This window comes from Oryzias latipes, chromosome 24, assembly GCF_053564925.1.
Source record: "Oryzias latipes strain Hd-rR chromosome 24, Olatipes_Hd-rR_3.1".
Classification (NCBI taxonomy): domain Eukaryota; kingdom Metazoa; phylum Chordata; class Actinopteri; order Beloniformes; family Adrianichthyidae; genus Oryzias; species Oryzias latipes.
In genome coordinates, this window is record NC_136260.1 from 13,799,423 (window position 1) to 13,816,868 (window position 17,446).

The following is a 17,446-nucleotide window of genomic DNA, read 5'->3' on the forward strand; positions in this document are numbered from 1 at the left end:
CACAAAAGGCAGACTATTTGTCACGTGGTGTGCCGCCTTGTCATTGTAACGTGACAAGGCTGCACCACCGCAGCAGTCAAGATTTGGCGATATAAAGCGATATATACAGTACAGACCAAAAGTTTGGACACACTTTCCCATTCATTTGAATGGTTATCACTTTTTAATGCACACCCAGCATCCAAACAGAATCGGGTGTTCACCCGGACCATAGTATAATTAGAGTTCACTGCGAAATCTCCGGTGTTGAAGGGTTAAACTAAATAAAAATACTCTTTTTGAAGAACACAAACCGATTTTTGTTGGTGTTTGGCAGCTACTGGCGTGGAATTTTAATGTTTGACTATAATATTATTCTGCAAACTGCCTCTGTCTGGTGTGACCAGTCAATCAGAGTCTAGAATCTTCTTCCAGCTAATCAGTGCTGAGTGGGGAAGAGATAGCTGGAAAACAATCAGGGACGTTAATCTCAAGGACCATGTTTGAGCATACAGGTGCAATTCCCTGAAGGGGGGGGGGGGGGGGGTCTGTCTGCATTCTTAATTGATTTCATTGAAAAAGATCAAGAGCACCCACGATGCAACAAAATATAAGCCTTAGATATTAAGATAAATTCCCCTTAGAAAGAACAATGGCAGAAAATAGCTCTTAGCCTAAAGGATGTTTGGCCAAAGACTGTAATTGTGTCCGCACAAAGACATAGGTGTTATGGAATTTCCCGCCATAAATGAGAAGCGCTGCATGCTTCCTTTATAGGAAGCCAAAGTAAACCTAAACCTCTACTTGGCTTCCTGTATTTTTGCACACCAGAATCACGTGAGCTTACTTGATCCTCTCCTTAAGGGCCAAATGAAACTTTACACCTTTCCTGAAGACGTGGGTGTCATAACGCTGGTTTTAAGGTTGACTGCAACAACAACACAAAACAAGTGTACAACAGTGCGACTGACCTATGATTAGGATGTAAAAAGCTGCAACAATGTCTGCCTCTTTGGAGAGCCTGGAAGCAAAAGGGTCACCACGCAGGAGATAATGCGGGACATACGAAGAGTGAGGCCACGATGTGTTCTCCATTACTGTCGTCAGTGTGGAAGGTCCTAAGAAAAGAAGAAAAAATAGGCTGAAACCATAGCGTGTCCTCAAACACCATTGGGAACGTTGCAGAAATAGAAAACAGTGAAACGTCATGAGAACAGAAGCAAAAACTTCACGAGTCCAAAGCTTTCATGGTCGGTTCTATAAAGTCAGCAGTGTGGCAGGTAGGGGTGTGCAAAAATGGTGATATATCGTGATATTTAGTCTCGTGATTGATTTTCGATGCGTCTTCATCAAGTATTGACCTTTTATTCACATTTAAAGACCCTGTAAAACATTATATTAAACATCCGTTGGTCAGACAATTCTTCGGAGGGTAGATGGGGGGCGATCGTTGCGAGATTGGCTGTCGCGGGCGGACGAAGAAGAATACACATTCAAACTAAAATGGCGCAGGGGAAAAACAAGGAGAATAGCGAGAGCAGCAAGTTAAAAGACGCGCCGGCAGCATTGAAGCTGCATCACCCGGACTTGTATGGGAAAGCCGTGGCTGTTGCTGGCCTGAAGCTGACACAGCCCGGCGTGGATACCTTTTTCCAAGTGAAGCTACCACCGTCTTCTGCGAGAGCAGGGACAATAACAAACGGGATTGCTGTTTAAATATATAAGGGGCTCCGTCCCTGCAGCGAGGTGGAGAACGAGGGAATTTTATTTTTTTTATTGAATGCATTAGAGCCACGCTTTGACATTCCCTCTCAGAAATACTAAAAAAAATGATCCCTGCAGACCAGAGCTATGGTTTAGATGGAAAGAGTGGCATCCCTGCCCTTAGACCCCCTTCTCCTCAAAGCAGCGGTAGACGAGCGACATCTTGACGCTAAAAAGCCTGTGGTTCTCAAGAAAAACATTAACATATAAACATACATCACATGCAGCTTTTCCCCAAACGTTTTGTTCACAAAGATGTTTACATTCAGATGCACTTTAAGTTCATGTATTTTATCCCTGTTCATTTATTTTGAAAGCAGTTTATGTCGTAAATGACTTAAAGGAAAGTTCCTAGATACTTCATTTTTTTTATTTTCTGGGAGAATTTTATTTTTGTTAACACATTTGCACTAAATGGTGTCATTTAATTTTAACAAAGACACTATAATTTGTTCACAGAATTAATATCTGATTTACAGCAATTTTTTTTTAAATAATGCGACAGCTATGGCTTTGTTTTTCAAAAGTTAATACCAATGTGCCTGGGAGCTACTTGACTTATTGTTTTTTTTTTCTGTTTACAGCAACTTTGTACTCATTAACCCTTGTGCTATCTTAGATGACCCCACCCTTACATTGACGTGTTCTCCCTACCATGACAAAGGTGGATAAAGGTGGAAAGATTTCATGTAATCCATGGACACCAGTGAAGATCACAAATCATTGAAGAAAAAAAGTTTAGTGCACTGTCTAGTGCAGGGGTCGGGAACCTTTTTGGCCAAGAGAGCCATAAACGCCACATATTTTTAAATGGAATTTCGAAAGAGCCATACAATAATGTAGTGTCCCTTTCCCACACTAAGGCACGGAGACTTAACCTCTTTTAGGGTTCTTTATTCTGGTTACTGTAGACCGCAACAAACGCCGTACAATCAATTCAGCAACTCCTGAATCTCTCCCGCCGAGACGAGAGCGCTTCTCCCAGCTTTATATTCCCCCGTCCTGCTCCAGCCCTCCCATTTCCTTATTCGGCCCATGGCTGAACCCCATTGGTCCAAACTCCCTAACAACAGGCTGAGCGACAGAACTGAGGGCCAATCAGATCTCTGCTTGAACGATGCGTTCCATGAACTCCAGAACTTTTAACGCGGCCCAACAGCCAAGTTAAACTCAGTCCGCGACAATATGTTTAAAACTAAATATACAAATGAATGTGTGCATTTGATGTAATTTCAACATTTTTAAAGTCCAATAAGTCTGTGGATTCTTTTTAATAACATTGTTATACTGTTGCTAATAAATGATGAGTATTCCTGGTGGTAGTTTTGCTGATTGTCTAGTCTGGTTGATACGTGGTGAGTTTCTGCTTCATGCAGGCGTTGAGACTTTAAACGGGATCTTAGGTCTGAATGTTCTTTAGATGTGAGACAGACATGGAACCAAACACACACACCCACGCTGCAGGAGTGACGGGCAGCAGGTTTACGTTTTTACCATCTCTGCGCGATTCACCTGCTGCCGGTCCCCCCCCCACCCCCACCCCCCACCCCCTCTGCTTTCTTCCTCACACATCCCGTCCCCAAAACTGCGCGCTCTTCCTCAGGGAGGCAATTCAAAGGTTTCCGGGTGGTAAAAACTCTGTGAAAAAATAGATAACAGTAAACTGATAGTTTTTTCTCCAAGCACCGCTACTACTGCGCGCCTCTGGCATCGCATCGCGCCCGAGAAGGACTGGTCTAATGAAAAAAAAAAAGTATAATTAAGGATTTGTCTGCGAGCCACATGTGACCATCAAAAGAGCCATATATGGCTCGCGAGCTGTTCATGTTCATTATTGTTTAAACTGAATTTTACAGATTTTTCCAAATGAAAATTGTCATCGTTTGTCAAAGACGGAGTATTACTGATTTCAGCTATGTTATACAAAGGTCTGTTGTTCATTACACCAAATCGGACACAAGTTGTTTATTATCATTGTGTTTGAAAACTAAAAAATGCATGGGGAAATATTTTCCAAAAAACTGTTTTTCAAGTTCTTCTTCCTTGAAGTTTGATATATCGTGAGTTGTTAGAGACAATATATATCAATTATCACATTAACGCCATATCGTGATAGTATCGTCATCGTGAGCAATGTATCACAAATCGCATCGTATCGTAAGGTACCCAGTGATTCCCAGCCCTAGTGGCCGACATGTAAAAAGAAATATCACTGCACTCCACCTACTATTTCCAACGCTTGTTCAAACTCATACTTCTACTGTATACTCTGGTACAGTAGGTGGCACTGTTTACTCCTTTGGCAAGCTATAAAAAATGCCACTGCTTCTTTACATCACAACCGTACAGATTTTATTATTTGCTGCTATTTACATGGTCGCCCTGCAACAGACCTGTTCGGGGTCTACCCGGCCTTCGCTCAACAGAAGCTAGGTTGGTTCCAGCAACCCTGTAAGGGATTCGCCGGGTTCGGAAGATGGATAGATTTACATGGAGTCCAGCAGATATTCAACTCAACACCAGCCTTTTGTTGCCATGTTTGGAAGTTTGTGTTGTCTCAATTTGAATAGTTGCTTTTGTCTATATATGGAGCCGGTTGTGCGGATGAAGAAAGTTGCAGCACAACTAACCTGTAATGTACAGCCAGTTAGGGCAATGTAGAATTAAAATAATTTCCAAAATTTTCTTGGGTAATACTACCTAAATTCACACATGTGCGATCTAACATGGGCGATACAAAGTCTCTACCTTCCAATCCTGAATGTGATACAAGCCAACAAATACCAAATATTGTAGTTCCTCCAAATACCACTAAGGGCAGGCTGCAGAAATTAGCGATGACTTTAATGGTAAAAAGTCTCGCTTTATGTCCAAAATAACCCTGTCCACGCAGGTTTATTTATTTCCAAATGTATTATTTTTAAGAATTTTGATGGAGACTAATCTTTTTAATCAGCTGTTTTATCAACTTCATATTTGCAAACTTTTAGGAGTGTGGTTTCTTAATGAATTGGTGTACCACATAGAGCTTTAAATGTTACATTGTGTCTGCCATTGTGTGTGCCAATTTCAGAAAGTTTTTGAGCTCAGTATTCTAAACTCTGGTGAATGTTTCGCACATTTTACAATTTAAATTTCATTTTTGGCAGTGGAAGAAGTCAAAAATAATCCGTCCAGTGGATATCTGTCCGTGGAAGAAAACTGATCTGACATACAGAAGCGCATAGTATGCCCTCTCTTCTTTTTCTCCATCTCTGTTTCCTTATGCTGGGGTTATAGGGACAGACAAAAAAGGTTGTTGGTTCTGGGTTTCTGGAACACACTGTTGGGTTTTCTTGGTGTCATGGGGCAAACACCAACTAAACACCAAATATTGACAGGAAGCCCTGCTTGAACTCTTGCACCCAAGACAATCGTGTGTTAACCTTGTGTGTGGAGCATGAATGTTGGGCAGAATGTAAAAACGGTACTGCTAATCACAAGGACCAACAGATTTGTGACAGCCCTGATGTCTTTCTTTAAGGTAGACTTTTGAATCACTGTATTGTTTGGATCATGAGGTGCACTTAAAAGCCCTTAATTTCTCAAAGTTGACAGTGTGCCTAATTGATGAATTCTGGTAGTACCTACTGGCCTGAAAGCAATTTACTAAGGTACATGTCGCTCAAAAATCTGTCAAAATGTTTTAGTAGGACTTTGGCAAACTACAAGGTTGCACTGATTGATGGATTGTTGGAGCATTAAGGCTACCAACATAATAAACTGAAAAAGTGACAGTGTTTTGCATTTTAAGTGTTAAAACTGAACAACAATTCAGAAAGCTTGACTCATCTGACTCAATTGCAAAGGCTGCTTATTGCAAATAAAAGAGGGAAAACTTCCCATTTGTCACGGCGATGGGGTGGCTCGAGAGCCGGTTGGACCCAGATGCAGAGGCAGGAGGCACAAAGTTCCGGGGCAAGGGGTTTAATTACAAACACAAACAAAAAGCGCTGCCGAGCAGGATGACAAAACCAAAAAACAAAAACTCACTGTGACGTGGCATGAGACAAGGAACGAGGAACGAGGAGCATGACATGAACACCAGAACAGGAATAATGGACCAACACAGGAGGAAGGCAGAGACAAGACTTAAATACAGACAGGGCAGACAAGACACAGGTGGACACGATCAGGGCTGATGGGGACCAAAGGAAGTAAAACTCAAGAAAACAGACAAGACAGGAGACTTTCAAAATAAAACAGGAAACAGAAACAAGACAGAACAAGGACCAAAAACAAGACAACAAATTCAAATCATGACACCATTAACTTCTCTGTCCAATCACCTACCTCTTGGACCCCCTAGGCATTCTGGGTAGTGTAGTCATCCCACAATTAATTGTTTCACTTAATGGGCCCTGTTGTTATGCGCACCTTATGGTCTAAAAAATAGTGGAAGTTTCGTATTGTTGCCACATTTACTTGTGTATTTTGCTACACATGAAGTATTTAGATACAATTTGTTTTGTTGTCATTTGCTGCAAATAAAAAAAAAAGAAATGTTTTTTCTCAACCAAATGTTCAGATGTTCTCTGGGTGCCTCAAAGAGCTCCTAAATGTCTTTTTACCGAGCTGAATGATCCTGTGGGTGCTTTCAGTCTTGGCTTGTCTGAATTTTATTCAATGCAATGTCTTTTTCTTTGAAATCAGTCAATGACTTTTTTTTTTGTTTTTGTTCATCTCAGTTTCAGCAGATTTCTACTTCTACACAACTCTTCAGAACTTCCAGAGAACGTTTCCAATAGAGAATATTCTAGAACTAGCGCCCTTGTCGCCCGCGTGTCAAAAGTGAACTTGTGCAAGACACTGAACCCTACAATGCTCCTGGAGGTTATAGGCAGTGTCATTGCCAGTGTTTGGCAGTGTGTGAGTGTGTGTGTGCATGGATAAATGTACAGCGTTTTAGGCCTTCTAGTAAAACACTATTTATATAAGTATATGTCCTATAAGTATACTCCATTTACCATTTAAAGGCCCAGAGTCTTTGGTCAGATGGCATTTCTGTACACTTCAAGCCAACATTTACTACAACCTTAGTATGGAAAAGTACAAATTGAATACCGGGGTCTAAGAACTCGCACTAATAAGAATAACAATAAGATGACATTTACTGGTGACAGAAGTTTTTATCAACTAGTTGGGTATTTAATTGCTTTTGTGTGTTATTAAGCCTTCAAATTAATTAAATATCTGAATGGCTTCAGGGGGCATTAGCAGTCTTATCATCTGTGACTGAGGTCAAATGGGGACAGCTGGAGTATTTTTTTATGAATTTCACGTTAGACTAAACTGTGCCTGTGGCTCTTTTGTATTAAACTCTTTAAAATCATGTCACTGATTTCAAAAAATATAATAATGTTAACAATTATGATAATAATTAACGAGCAGAAAAAGATGGATGGATGGATGGATGGATGGATGGATGGATGGATGGATGGATGGATGGATGGATGGATGGATGGATGGATGGATGGATGGATGGATGGATGGATGGACAATAATGTTATACAGCCATCGTGGACTTCCTGTTTGTTGAGTCACATGACCTCCTGCTCCAGTCCTCATCTCTGTACCTTCATTTGAAGGAACTGACCTCGGACTCTGCCTTCCTCTGACCAGAGTCAGCTTAAGGCAAAGGAACAAAGGTTTGTCCAGGAGTTACAGAATGAAAACTAACAAATAGGAAGGTGGAATAGATTTAATAGAAAAGCTCAAAAACTGAGACTTTTTAGTGAAGAAATTGCTAGAAAATCATTTCAAAGTTAAGCCTTTGGTTTAGCTGCTCTTCTAGTTTTTAGTGACACCAATAAAAACCCTCATCTGTGTTGACTGCAGTGCTAAATATAATAAATTCTTTTGACTTCCAATCTTTCTCAGGCTATAACTGGGATATATTAAATTAAATTAATTAACTGTTAGTCGGTTATATTTAGCAAAAATATTCATCTATGTAAATCCAATTTTCAAAACCAGATCCTCCTGATCCGGCTCGTTGGATAATCTATTCCTAAGCAGCCGTACACTACCCAATAGAAACCAACGCAGTTTCCACCTAATCCACTGTTTACGCAGAGGAAAACCCCAAACACTTAGAAGTAGAAATGAATTAAAGCTGGGTATCACTGCCAAACTTATGAATCAATTCCATTTCTATCATGAATTCACAATTTGATTTAAAATTTAAACAATCCCATTTAATATCAATTCATTTTCAAATTGTTATTTTGAAACCTTTTTTTTTCTTATTTTGAAAACCTGTTCTTTTTACAGAACTGATTATTTAACGGGTCGGCTAATACAATCTAAAAGAAATCAATGCCTGAGAAAAGGCATTCATTATAGTGGACCATATTAATTGATTTTGTATTTCTTTGTCAGAAAGTCCATTTGTTTGGAATTATAGATTCACACTTAAATGATCCAGATCAGTGAAACAATGGGAAGGAACGGGAAACAAAGCAGCTCAGATCCATCAGGCGGAAAAGCGGCTTCTTCCAAAGCTCTGAGACTTCAGTGAACTGAAATCAGAACCACACATGGAGAAAACCAACGGGGGGAACTTTTGGAGCCATCAAACGATCAAAATAACCAGAGATCGCAGCAAAGAGTCAACCAAACGGCCACCAAAACCACCTCCAGAGAATTGCAAGTCTCAGTCTTCTCGGTTTGGTTTGTAGCTCAGCACTCCACTATTAGAAAGAGGCAGATGTGGCTAGATGATCCCCAAAACCTTTAGGAAACTACAGTTGTGGACTAACAAGACAAAATTCCCACTTTTCAGAAGGAGTGTGTTTCCTTTCTGGTGTCACAGGAACAACATTTCAGTAAAAGACCCTCATAGTAACAGACAAACATGGCGGTGGCAGTGTAACGGTATGGGACCGACCCCAAAAGTAGTAAAAGTTTCTAAATTTGTTCCAAACGTCTTGATTACTTTAGTGAGATTATTTGTTTTAGACCTTAAACATATTGAGGATTTTGGATTCCAACCGCTCACTTTCTACATTCCCCATGATGATAGTGAGTATTTCATAATAGATGATGACTCAGCAAGTTTAAACAAAAATTGCTGACACTTTCATGACAGATTTCCTTTGACAAGAATCAATCTGCTTTTGTTGATGAACAATATAAGGGAAAAATAAAACTCTTGTAAAAAAAAAAGTTACGAATCAAAGAGAGCTGCTCTTGGGAACAGGATGAGCTCCTAACCGAGATAACTTATCATGACGCTGGATTTCTCTTTTGGGGGGCGCCATCGCTCTTACTTAGGCTTATCTGATGGCTTTTTATCAAACAAAAGAGATATGGGAAGGAGAGGAAGCTTTGGCATTACACCTCCCTGTATGTCGGCTCCATACTATAATCCCCTAAACATTTTATTTTGAAATGACTGATGTCCGGATTTAAAATATGAGTTCATCTTCATTTTTTTAATGGATCTTTTGAAAAAGGTTTTTCTTTTTTATGAAATAAATAATCAAAACTATTCAAGGGTTTTGGTAAAATCAAATTGACGAGAAATATTTTGCTAAAAAATGTATTTATTTCTTCTAATTACAGAGCTTAAACTGTCTAAATGCATTGGACTAGACATTTATAATTTGTTATTATATATTTAACAACTTCATTTATATAAATACATTTCAATTCTTTTTTATTGTGGACATTTTTACATTATATGGGTCACAGTCATTCTTTTCCCACTAACAAGAAATGTTTTCTGAAATGATCAATAGAATCTTTTTTAAAAGCAAAGAGTGTTTTATCATATGCATCTCACATGAAACCTTCTGAGTGCAGACAGAGGTCTTCACATGCATGATTTTGAAAAGTGCCTCTGTTTGGCCTCAAAAAAAGCACAGTTATAGCGCAGTTAATGAATTTTCTGCTCTGGAAATGTGATCCCTTTCAAATCCCAGTTGGGAATTCTTCTTATGTTGTGCAACTGCTTGTTTATAAAAGGCAAAAAGGTGGGGTTACTTATGTGTCTGCAGCAAATGACCCTCAAATAAAAATAAAAAATTACAAAAAAAGCTTTATTTAAAAGTTTTGAACGCATTAAAAAATACATTTGAGATGATTATTTCATTATTATTTTTAAAGGTGCCGGAAAAATAAATAAATAAATAAGTTATATATCTATATAAATAAATAAAGTTATATATCCATACAAATAAATAGTTATATATCTATATACATAAATAGTTATATATCTATATAAATAAATAAATAGTTATATATCTAGACAAATAAAAAGTTGTAAATAAGTGTGTATATATATATGTATGTATGTATGTATGTATGTTTCCACCTGTTCCTCATCACCTTTTAAATCACAAAATGTAACTCAAAATAAAGTGATAACAATAACAATAATAAATTACATAAGTTGTTTTAAACACTTGAAAAATTCAGTTTAATTAAAAAATTTTAGCAGTCCATTTAGATACATTTATTAATTTTTAATCATTATTTTTCATGATTTGTTTGTTAGTAGTCAGATCGTGTCGTCATCACACCAAGCCTCCAAACGAGTCTTTTTATAGAATAAATGTAAAAATGAAAGTTTATTTTATTTCATTTTTTAAATAAAATTGGGTTTCAAAGTAATATTAATGACCCGAAATAAAGGGAGAAACCCGCCGTCGTTTTTCATTTACCTTTCACTCATGCTCATCAGCCATTCCGATGCAACTTTAATGTCCACGTCCGAACCACTGCAGGAAGTAGACGGCTCCGGGAAAAAGCTCCGTGAAAGCAGCTGCCGCAACTTGTGGGAGCCGCGGAGACGCCCTGCTGCTCCGGAGGAGGTCCAGCGGCGGCGGCAGCTCAGCCCGGCTTTAGAAAATTGGAGACTGGTAACTGCCCGGAGCTACTTCCTGTCCGTCTTTTCAAAATAAAGGATCTATCAGCTTCTTTTCTTCTTCGCTTCAAGTCATTTCCTATGCGAGAACTTTGATGTTATCTTTTTTCTGATCACCACCGAGTAAAACACCATTTAAGTGTCTAAAAACAGCGGTATAATCAGTCCAACCCTCAAACGTGATGCAAACCAGGAAGTACCAATAGGTTGCAGTTCCATCAAAGACCACTAGAGGCAGGTTACAGAATGGATACATTTCTGCTTTGTTCACATGTTAAAAATTTAAACTTTGCTTCAAAACTAAACAGCTCTGAAATAGAAAAAAAAACTTCCAAGTGTATTGCTTTTTTAAAGTTTCAATCTTGGAAATACAGGGGGCGGGGTTAAATCAGAAATGATTTTATTTTTTCACTTCAGATTTCCCTTGTATGTTTAGAATCTGTATACATTTCTTTGATCTAATGCCAAGTTTTTAACGTTTTATAAAACTTTTTCAACTATTTCTTTTTCAAATACTCAGTTAAGCAATTTTTTATTTTTATTTTCATCTATTTTTTTTATTAATACAGACCTTTATGGGACTGGTGACCACCTTAAAAGTCTGTGGAGGGAACAGGATTGTTTTAAAATAAAATAACTGTGGGGGGAAATAAAAAGAGAAACAAAAACAATCAGGAAACGTTACATGTGCTCCAAAAAAGTCTTTGTTTGGTCTTGTTTGATTGGCATGTGGAGTCGGACCCTCAGCACCAGAACAGACACTGTACTAGGCATGTCCAAAGTGTGGTTCAAAAGCCAAACTGAAAGCTGGGATTGTGTTTTGTAGGCAAAATCATGATTATTTCTGTTTAAGAAATAGCTATTTTTAAATGTTTGCATAATGTTTTTATTTCAGGGACATAAAATGTGCTTTATTGTTCCATATCTAGCTGTTTGACCTATTTTGGAGGTCTCTTTATGTTAATCTGCGTTCTGTAAAGACAAAAGTTTGCTGAGTTTTCTATTTAAAAGTGTTTCAGTTTTTTGTCATAATACTGTATATATCCTTTAGAATAAACTTGAGCTATGTTAAGATATTTGGAAGTTCCTTTTCTTTATTTGTTCAAGATTGTCCTCAAATGTGCTGTCAGAGTAATTTTGCCTAGACTACATTTATTTTCAATGTTGCTTTACTCTAAAAAAAGAGTTTACATTTACATTTATATACATGTGTTGAGTCCATGAATACGTCCACACACCTGACATTCAGGAAATCCAATTGTACTGAAAATTTAAATCTGAGACATTTAAAATAGCTTTATTAAAATGAATATATGTATATTTTTACAATTATCATGAACAAAACGGAATCATGAACCATCAACGCTCTTTTTTTGACACCAGGCTGTAGATATATTTATTTTTGTTAATTGGATTTCTTCTGAAACCGGCCTCCAGTGGTCATCTGATATTCTCTGTTCAACTTCAGAGCAGGAGGGGCTTGGATTTCTTTTTGGAAAAATATGGCTTTTTCTTTTTCATGCTCCCCTTTGACATTACAGACCATTTGGGCTAAATACTGTTTCAACATGATGAGAGAAATAGTTGTAAGTACGTTTCAACAAATGATATCAAAAACCTTATTAAATGCAATGATACTGTCATTCAAAGTGGAAAATCAAAGCGGAACGTTGCTTCCTGGTCATGTCTCTGTGTTTCTGGCTTGACCAGAGGTCTGACTCTGTAATCTGACAGACAGGTAACAGAGAAGCACAGGGTTAGAGGGATTCATCTGACCAAATCCTTCATTGAGCCACTTACAAACCCAACAGGAAGTCTCCAGCTCTCATCCCAGACACAACAAGCTCTGATGTCTGGTATTAAGTAGGACCAGAAAACTGCTAATGTTCTTCATTAACTCCTCCTTCTTTATAATCAAGACTTGTTACATAAGATGTGAAAAACAAAAAAATCTTTCTGCATATTACGTAGGACCAGAAAACCATTAATGTTCTTCATTAACTCCTCCTTCTTTACAATCAGGACTTGTTGCATTAGAGGTGAAAAACAAAAAAAATCTTTCTGGATATTTAAGCAATATGTTTGCTAAACAGGGAAACTTTGACACTCTTAACCCTTGTACGATCCTAGGCACTTTAACATTGGGAGTTGGGTCATCTAGACCCCACTAGACAGTGCGCTGAACCTTTTTTCTTCAATGATTTGTGATCTTCACTGGTGTCCATGGATGACATGAAATCTTCTCCACCGTTATCCACCTTTGTCATGGTAGGAATAACACGTCAATGGTCATCTTGACCCCATAGGAAAGCCCAAGGGTTAAAGCCACATGGAAAGAATCCCCCCCCCCCCCAAATAAAAATAAAAAACCTGACTGTTTAGATTTCCAGCTACCAAAAAAAACATTTTTAAAAATTTTTTTTTGTCATCCAACTTGCCAGGAAGGAGAGTAGTTGTTTAGAAGAAGCGTAGAGTACATGTCCCTGAGCGCTGGGCCTCGGCAATTTTCCAACAGTGGGCGAGCCTGGTCGAGCCATGTTTACAACACTTCTTGGGGACCCCCTCTTCCCCTGGGTGTCCTACACCTGGGCGGGAAGCCTGGCCCCTGCCTTGCTCCTTCCTGGACCAACCGTGGGCAGGGTGGGTGGCTGCCTGGAGCACGGGGCCGGTCTCCTTTGGGGGTCCTGGCTCGTACCTGGGTTTGGGGCGGGGGATGCTTAGAACTCCTGGGTGGTGATGAGGTGCTCGTCTGGGGGTGTGGGTGCTCTTCTGGGGCGGGGGCCCGCGTTGGGCCCTCCCGGTGCGGCGGGGGGCTGCTCTCCTGGTCGGGCCGGAGCCCCGCGTTGGGCCCTCCCGGTGCGGTGGGGGCTGCTCTCCTGGTTCGGCCGGAGCTGCACTCTCTGTCCCCCCATGCCTCCCTGCTCTCTGGCTCTGGGGGCCCCAGCAGGACTGCTGGCCCTGGCCTGGGTGGCAGATGTAGTCGCCCGGGGAGCGGTTGTTCTCTATCTGCTGCCGTGTGACGTTGGGGGGTTCTGGCTGCCGCTGCGGGGGTCTTGGTGTGGGGATGACTGGGCACTCTCCCTCCTTCTTTTTACATTCCATCATCCATTTTAGAGGAACATGAACACTCACTTGAGCACAGGTGTTAGCTCACCTTTGCACTAATAGTTTGTGTGATTGAATGAAATATTTCACACTAGTTGGTTTGAAGGCATAGGTATGCATGTGTGAACAATATTTGTACTGTGTACATGTTGACATGTGAACATTTTTAGCAAAACACACAACCACACACAACAAACATCTTCCCTTTCTTATACAGACCATGAGCCTGCTCCGACAAGTCCAGTTTGTGGTCAAGATGCACACCCAAGTACTTGTAGGAGTCAACCACCTCGATTCCTCCACCATCAATGATCACTGGCTGGTGGGAGGACTTCCTACTAAAGTCAATGATCATCTCCTTGGTCTTTTAGGTGTTCAGCACAAGACCATTGTCCCTGCTCCAGGAGGTGAATCTGGTTAAGAGCTCCCTGTACTTACTCTCATCCCCTCCCTTTACACACGCCACAATAGCAGTGTCGTCCGAATACTTCTGGACATGTCAAGCTGCAGATGCATAATTAAGGTCAACAGTGTAGAGTGTGAATAGAAAAGGCGATAGTACAGTTCCTTGTGGTGCTCCGGTGTTGCTCATCAATGTCCCAGATACACAGTCTCCTAGTCGGACAAACTGTGACCTAAGAGTCAGATATTGTGGATCCAGCGAACAAAAACTGGATCAACCCCCATCCTCTCGAGCTTCCCCTTCAGCAGCTGAGGCTGGACTGTATCAAAGGCACTTGTGAAATCGAAAAACATCACCCTCACATATCTGCCAGTCCCTTCCAGAAAGGAGAGCACCCTATGGACCATATACAGGACTGCATCCTCCACTCCCATACTGTCCTGATAGGCAAACTGAAGGGGGTCCAGCGCCCCCTCCACCTGGGGTTTGAGCCTCCGGAGTAGTAGCCTCTCAAAAGTCTTCATTATGACAGATCTCAGGGCAACTGGTCCATAGTCCTTCATCCCTGCAGGCCTTGTCACCTTGGGCACTGGGACAAGGCATGAGGTCTTCCACAAGCCAGGGGCACATGCTGTCTGAAGACTCCTGTTTAAGATGGTTCGAAGAGGCACCGCCAGCTCTGATGCACAGTCCTTTAGCAACTGTGGTGATATTCCGTCAGGACCAGCAGATTTCCAACCATTGAGCCTCCTGAGCACTATGCACACTTCCTCTACACTTATAGGTGGTACAGCATCAGGGCTGGAGCTGGAGCAGGCGCTGCTGGGTGGAGGAGAAGAGCAGGCCACAGCCGCAGAGGTGTGGGAGCTGCTACTTGGTGGAGTAGAGGAACCAGTCACAGCAGCAGAAGTCAAGGATCTGCCACTGAGTGGAAAAGGTTAGCCGGTCACAGAAGCAGAGGTGGAGGAGTCACTGATGGTTGGGTATGGGTGAGCGTGTACTGAGTCAAACCTATTATAAAAATGGTTGAACTCATCCGCCTTGGCCACATCACCAGGCACAGTCCATCCCCTCTCCTCTCCCCTCTCCTCAAAGCCAGTAATGCCTCTCATGCCGCTCCACATCTCCCTAGTGTTCTTATTCTGCAGCTTCATCTCAAACCCAGATTTGTAATCCCTCCTGGCGCGCCTTATGGCTCTTCTCAGATCATGTTGAGCCACCCTCGCTTTGTGCCGATCACCAGTCTTAAAGGCCTGCTTCTTCAGATTTAACAGGAGCTTCATACAGCTTTTAATCCACGGCTTGTTATTGGGAAAGCAGCATACTTTTTTCAGAGGCACTGCCACATCTGTACAGAAGTGGATGTAATCAGTGACACACACCACAGCCTGATCGATGTCACTGTCACTGTCTCCCACCAGCAAGTCCCAGTCAGTGGATTCAAAACAGTCCCTTAGCATGGCTGCTGTCTCAAGAGTCCACTGCCTAAAGGATCTGGTAGCTTTAGGGAGCCTCATCACACATGGCTTATATGATGGTTTTAGCTGAATGAGGTTATGATCAGACCTACCAAGGGGGGGGGGGGTTCCGCATAGTTCCACCTCTCTGTCCGCTCTGACGAGTGCGGGATGCTAACAGCTGAGTCGGGGATCACGTCAGTCAGCCAGCTCTCCGTGAGCAGATATAAACTCACACGATATGCCTCGTCAGTTCTTATCAAGGCCACCAGCTCCTCACACTTGTTCGGTAGAGAGTTTACATTCCCCATGATAATCGATGGGACGAAGGGCTTGTTTCTCCACCTTCTAGCCTTTACTTTAGCTCCAGCACGGCATCCACGGAAGGGCTTCTTAATCTCCGGAGGAATCAGATGTTTACATCCGTTCGATGTGTGTCGTAATTGAAGGAGGATATCTCTCGAGTATTTGTAGATGCACATTTCGGTCAAAAAGGATGAGAAGAAAAAGCACATTAAAGCTACTTTTAAGAGCAAAAACAAAACAAAAACACAGCGCTACACGAACTTGCTGCCACTTCAGTTGGCGCAACTGTTACCAGACAACCGTTATAGACCTGTATTGCATCTGAACCTCACTGTAATGAGTATAACCATCCAGAAACTTGTTGCTTTATACTGCTTCATGGTTTTACTCCCCCCTTTCAAAAATTACCTTCCTACCCCCCTACCCCCCCCCCCCCAATCCCTCTCTCTTCTTCCCTCCTTTCCTTTTCCGTCCGATCCAACACAAAAGACTTTCAAATATGATTAAAATGAATAAAGTTTGGCCTCAATTACAAAAGGGGTTTATTCAGACATACCTCTGGTTTGTCAGAAGATTCATAACCCCTGTTGTTAAAGTAAACTATGTCCAACACAAGAGGCCCTCAGCTCTCATCTGTTTGCCCAGCTGTTGGACAGGACAAGTTAAAAAAAATAAAAAAAATATAAAAAAAGCGTAGAGTTCTGACTGACTTTTCTTCAGATGTTTACTTCGTGTAAAGAATGGTAAATATCTCCTGAACCAGCGAGCAGAACGACGTAATTAACCTGACATCTGACAGGAACAGTGCGAATGGAGATGAACGGTCCATACCACCCAACAAACGAAAAAACATGACAAAGGCCAGTTCCAAAGCTGCGTGCAAAAGTTAAACCAATGTGCGGGAAAAAAAAGTCCTGCAGAACACTTTGAGCACAAAGCCATGTTCACACTGCCTTCTGTAGCGTGTATTCAAGCAACCACTTGCGATGTAGATGTTTATGTGTGTAAACGCGCTTTTCGTTCTCTTGCCTCCATAACCCTTGCATTCACATGACGCTAAGCAAGCTTCTACGACCGTTTTGGGGCTTTATGTGAAAAACGCACCCCATTGAATGCTTGTTGCAGGTTAAGCCAGGTTGAACTTAGATTATAGCAACGTATGGGTAGCGTCCTTTTTGATTCACAGCAGTGCCAACCGTTTAAAAACTGATGATGGAGGAGAAGTTAATAACTGCAGCAATTTGTTCCCAGCAGGAATTATACGACACCAAGTCTTTCATGTATCAGAATAGAGCTGTGAAAGAAAAAGCCTGGAGTGAGATTCACCAGGTTTGCACCCGACCACATTTTGCACCAAGCCTTTTCCAACTGTAGGTGGCGGACATCAGGTTTTGACAGTCCAGTGTGAACAGCATGTGCCAAGGGTGAGCTCAAGAACCCAGGTTTAGCACTTCCTTGAGCGTACGACACATGCCTGATTTGAACGTAGCATCAGAAAGAATTCAACCAATCTGGAACTCAAAG

General features: G+C 41.1%; 1 protein-coding gene across 2 annotated transcripts in view; it reads right to left on the bottom strand.

Moving 5' to 3' along the window:
• Nucleotides 1–10,658, bottom strand: part of opn5 (opsin 5) — a 38,943-nt gene extending 28,285 nt beyond the window's left edge. Inside the window, exons 1-2 of one of the 2 annotated variants that reach the window (XM_023953178.2) lie at nt 10,449–10,658; nt 951–1,097 (exon numbers count right to left, since the gene is read on the bottom strand). In XM_023953178.2, the coding sequence (XP_023808946.1) occupies nt 951–1,074 (124 nt within the window). In that variant the 5' untranslated portion in view covers nt 1,075–1,097; nt 10,449–10,658. Of the gene's footprint in view, nt 1–950; nt 1,098–5,775; nt 5,885–10,448 lie in introns of those variants that run through there. The other variant, XM_078942693.1, reaches the window with a different exon arrangement.
• Nucleotides 10,659–17,446: the final 6,788 nt, after the last annotated feature.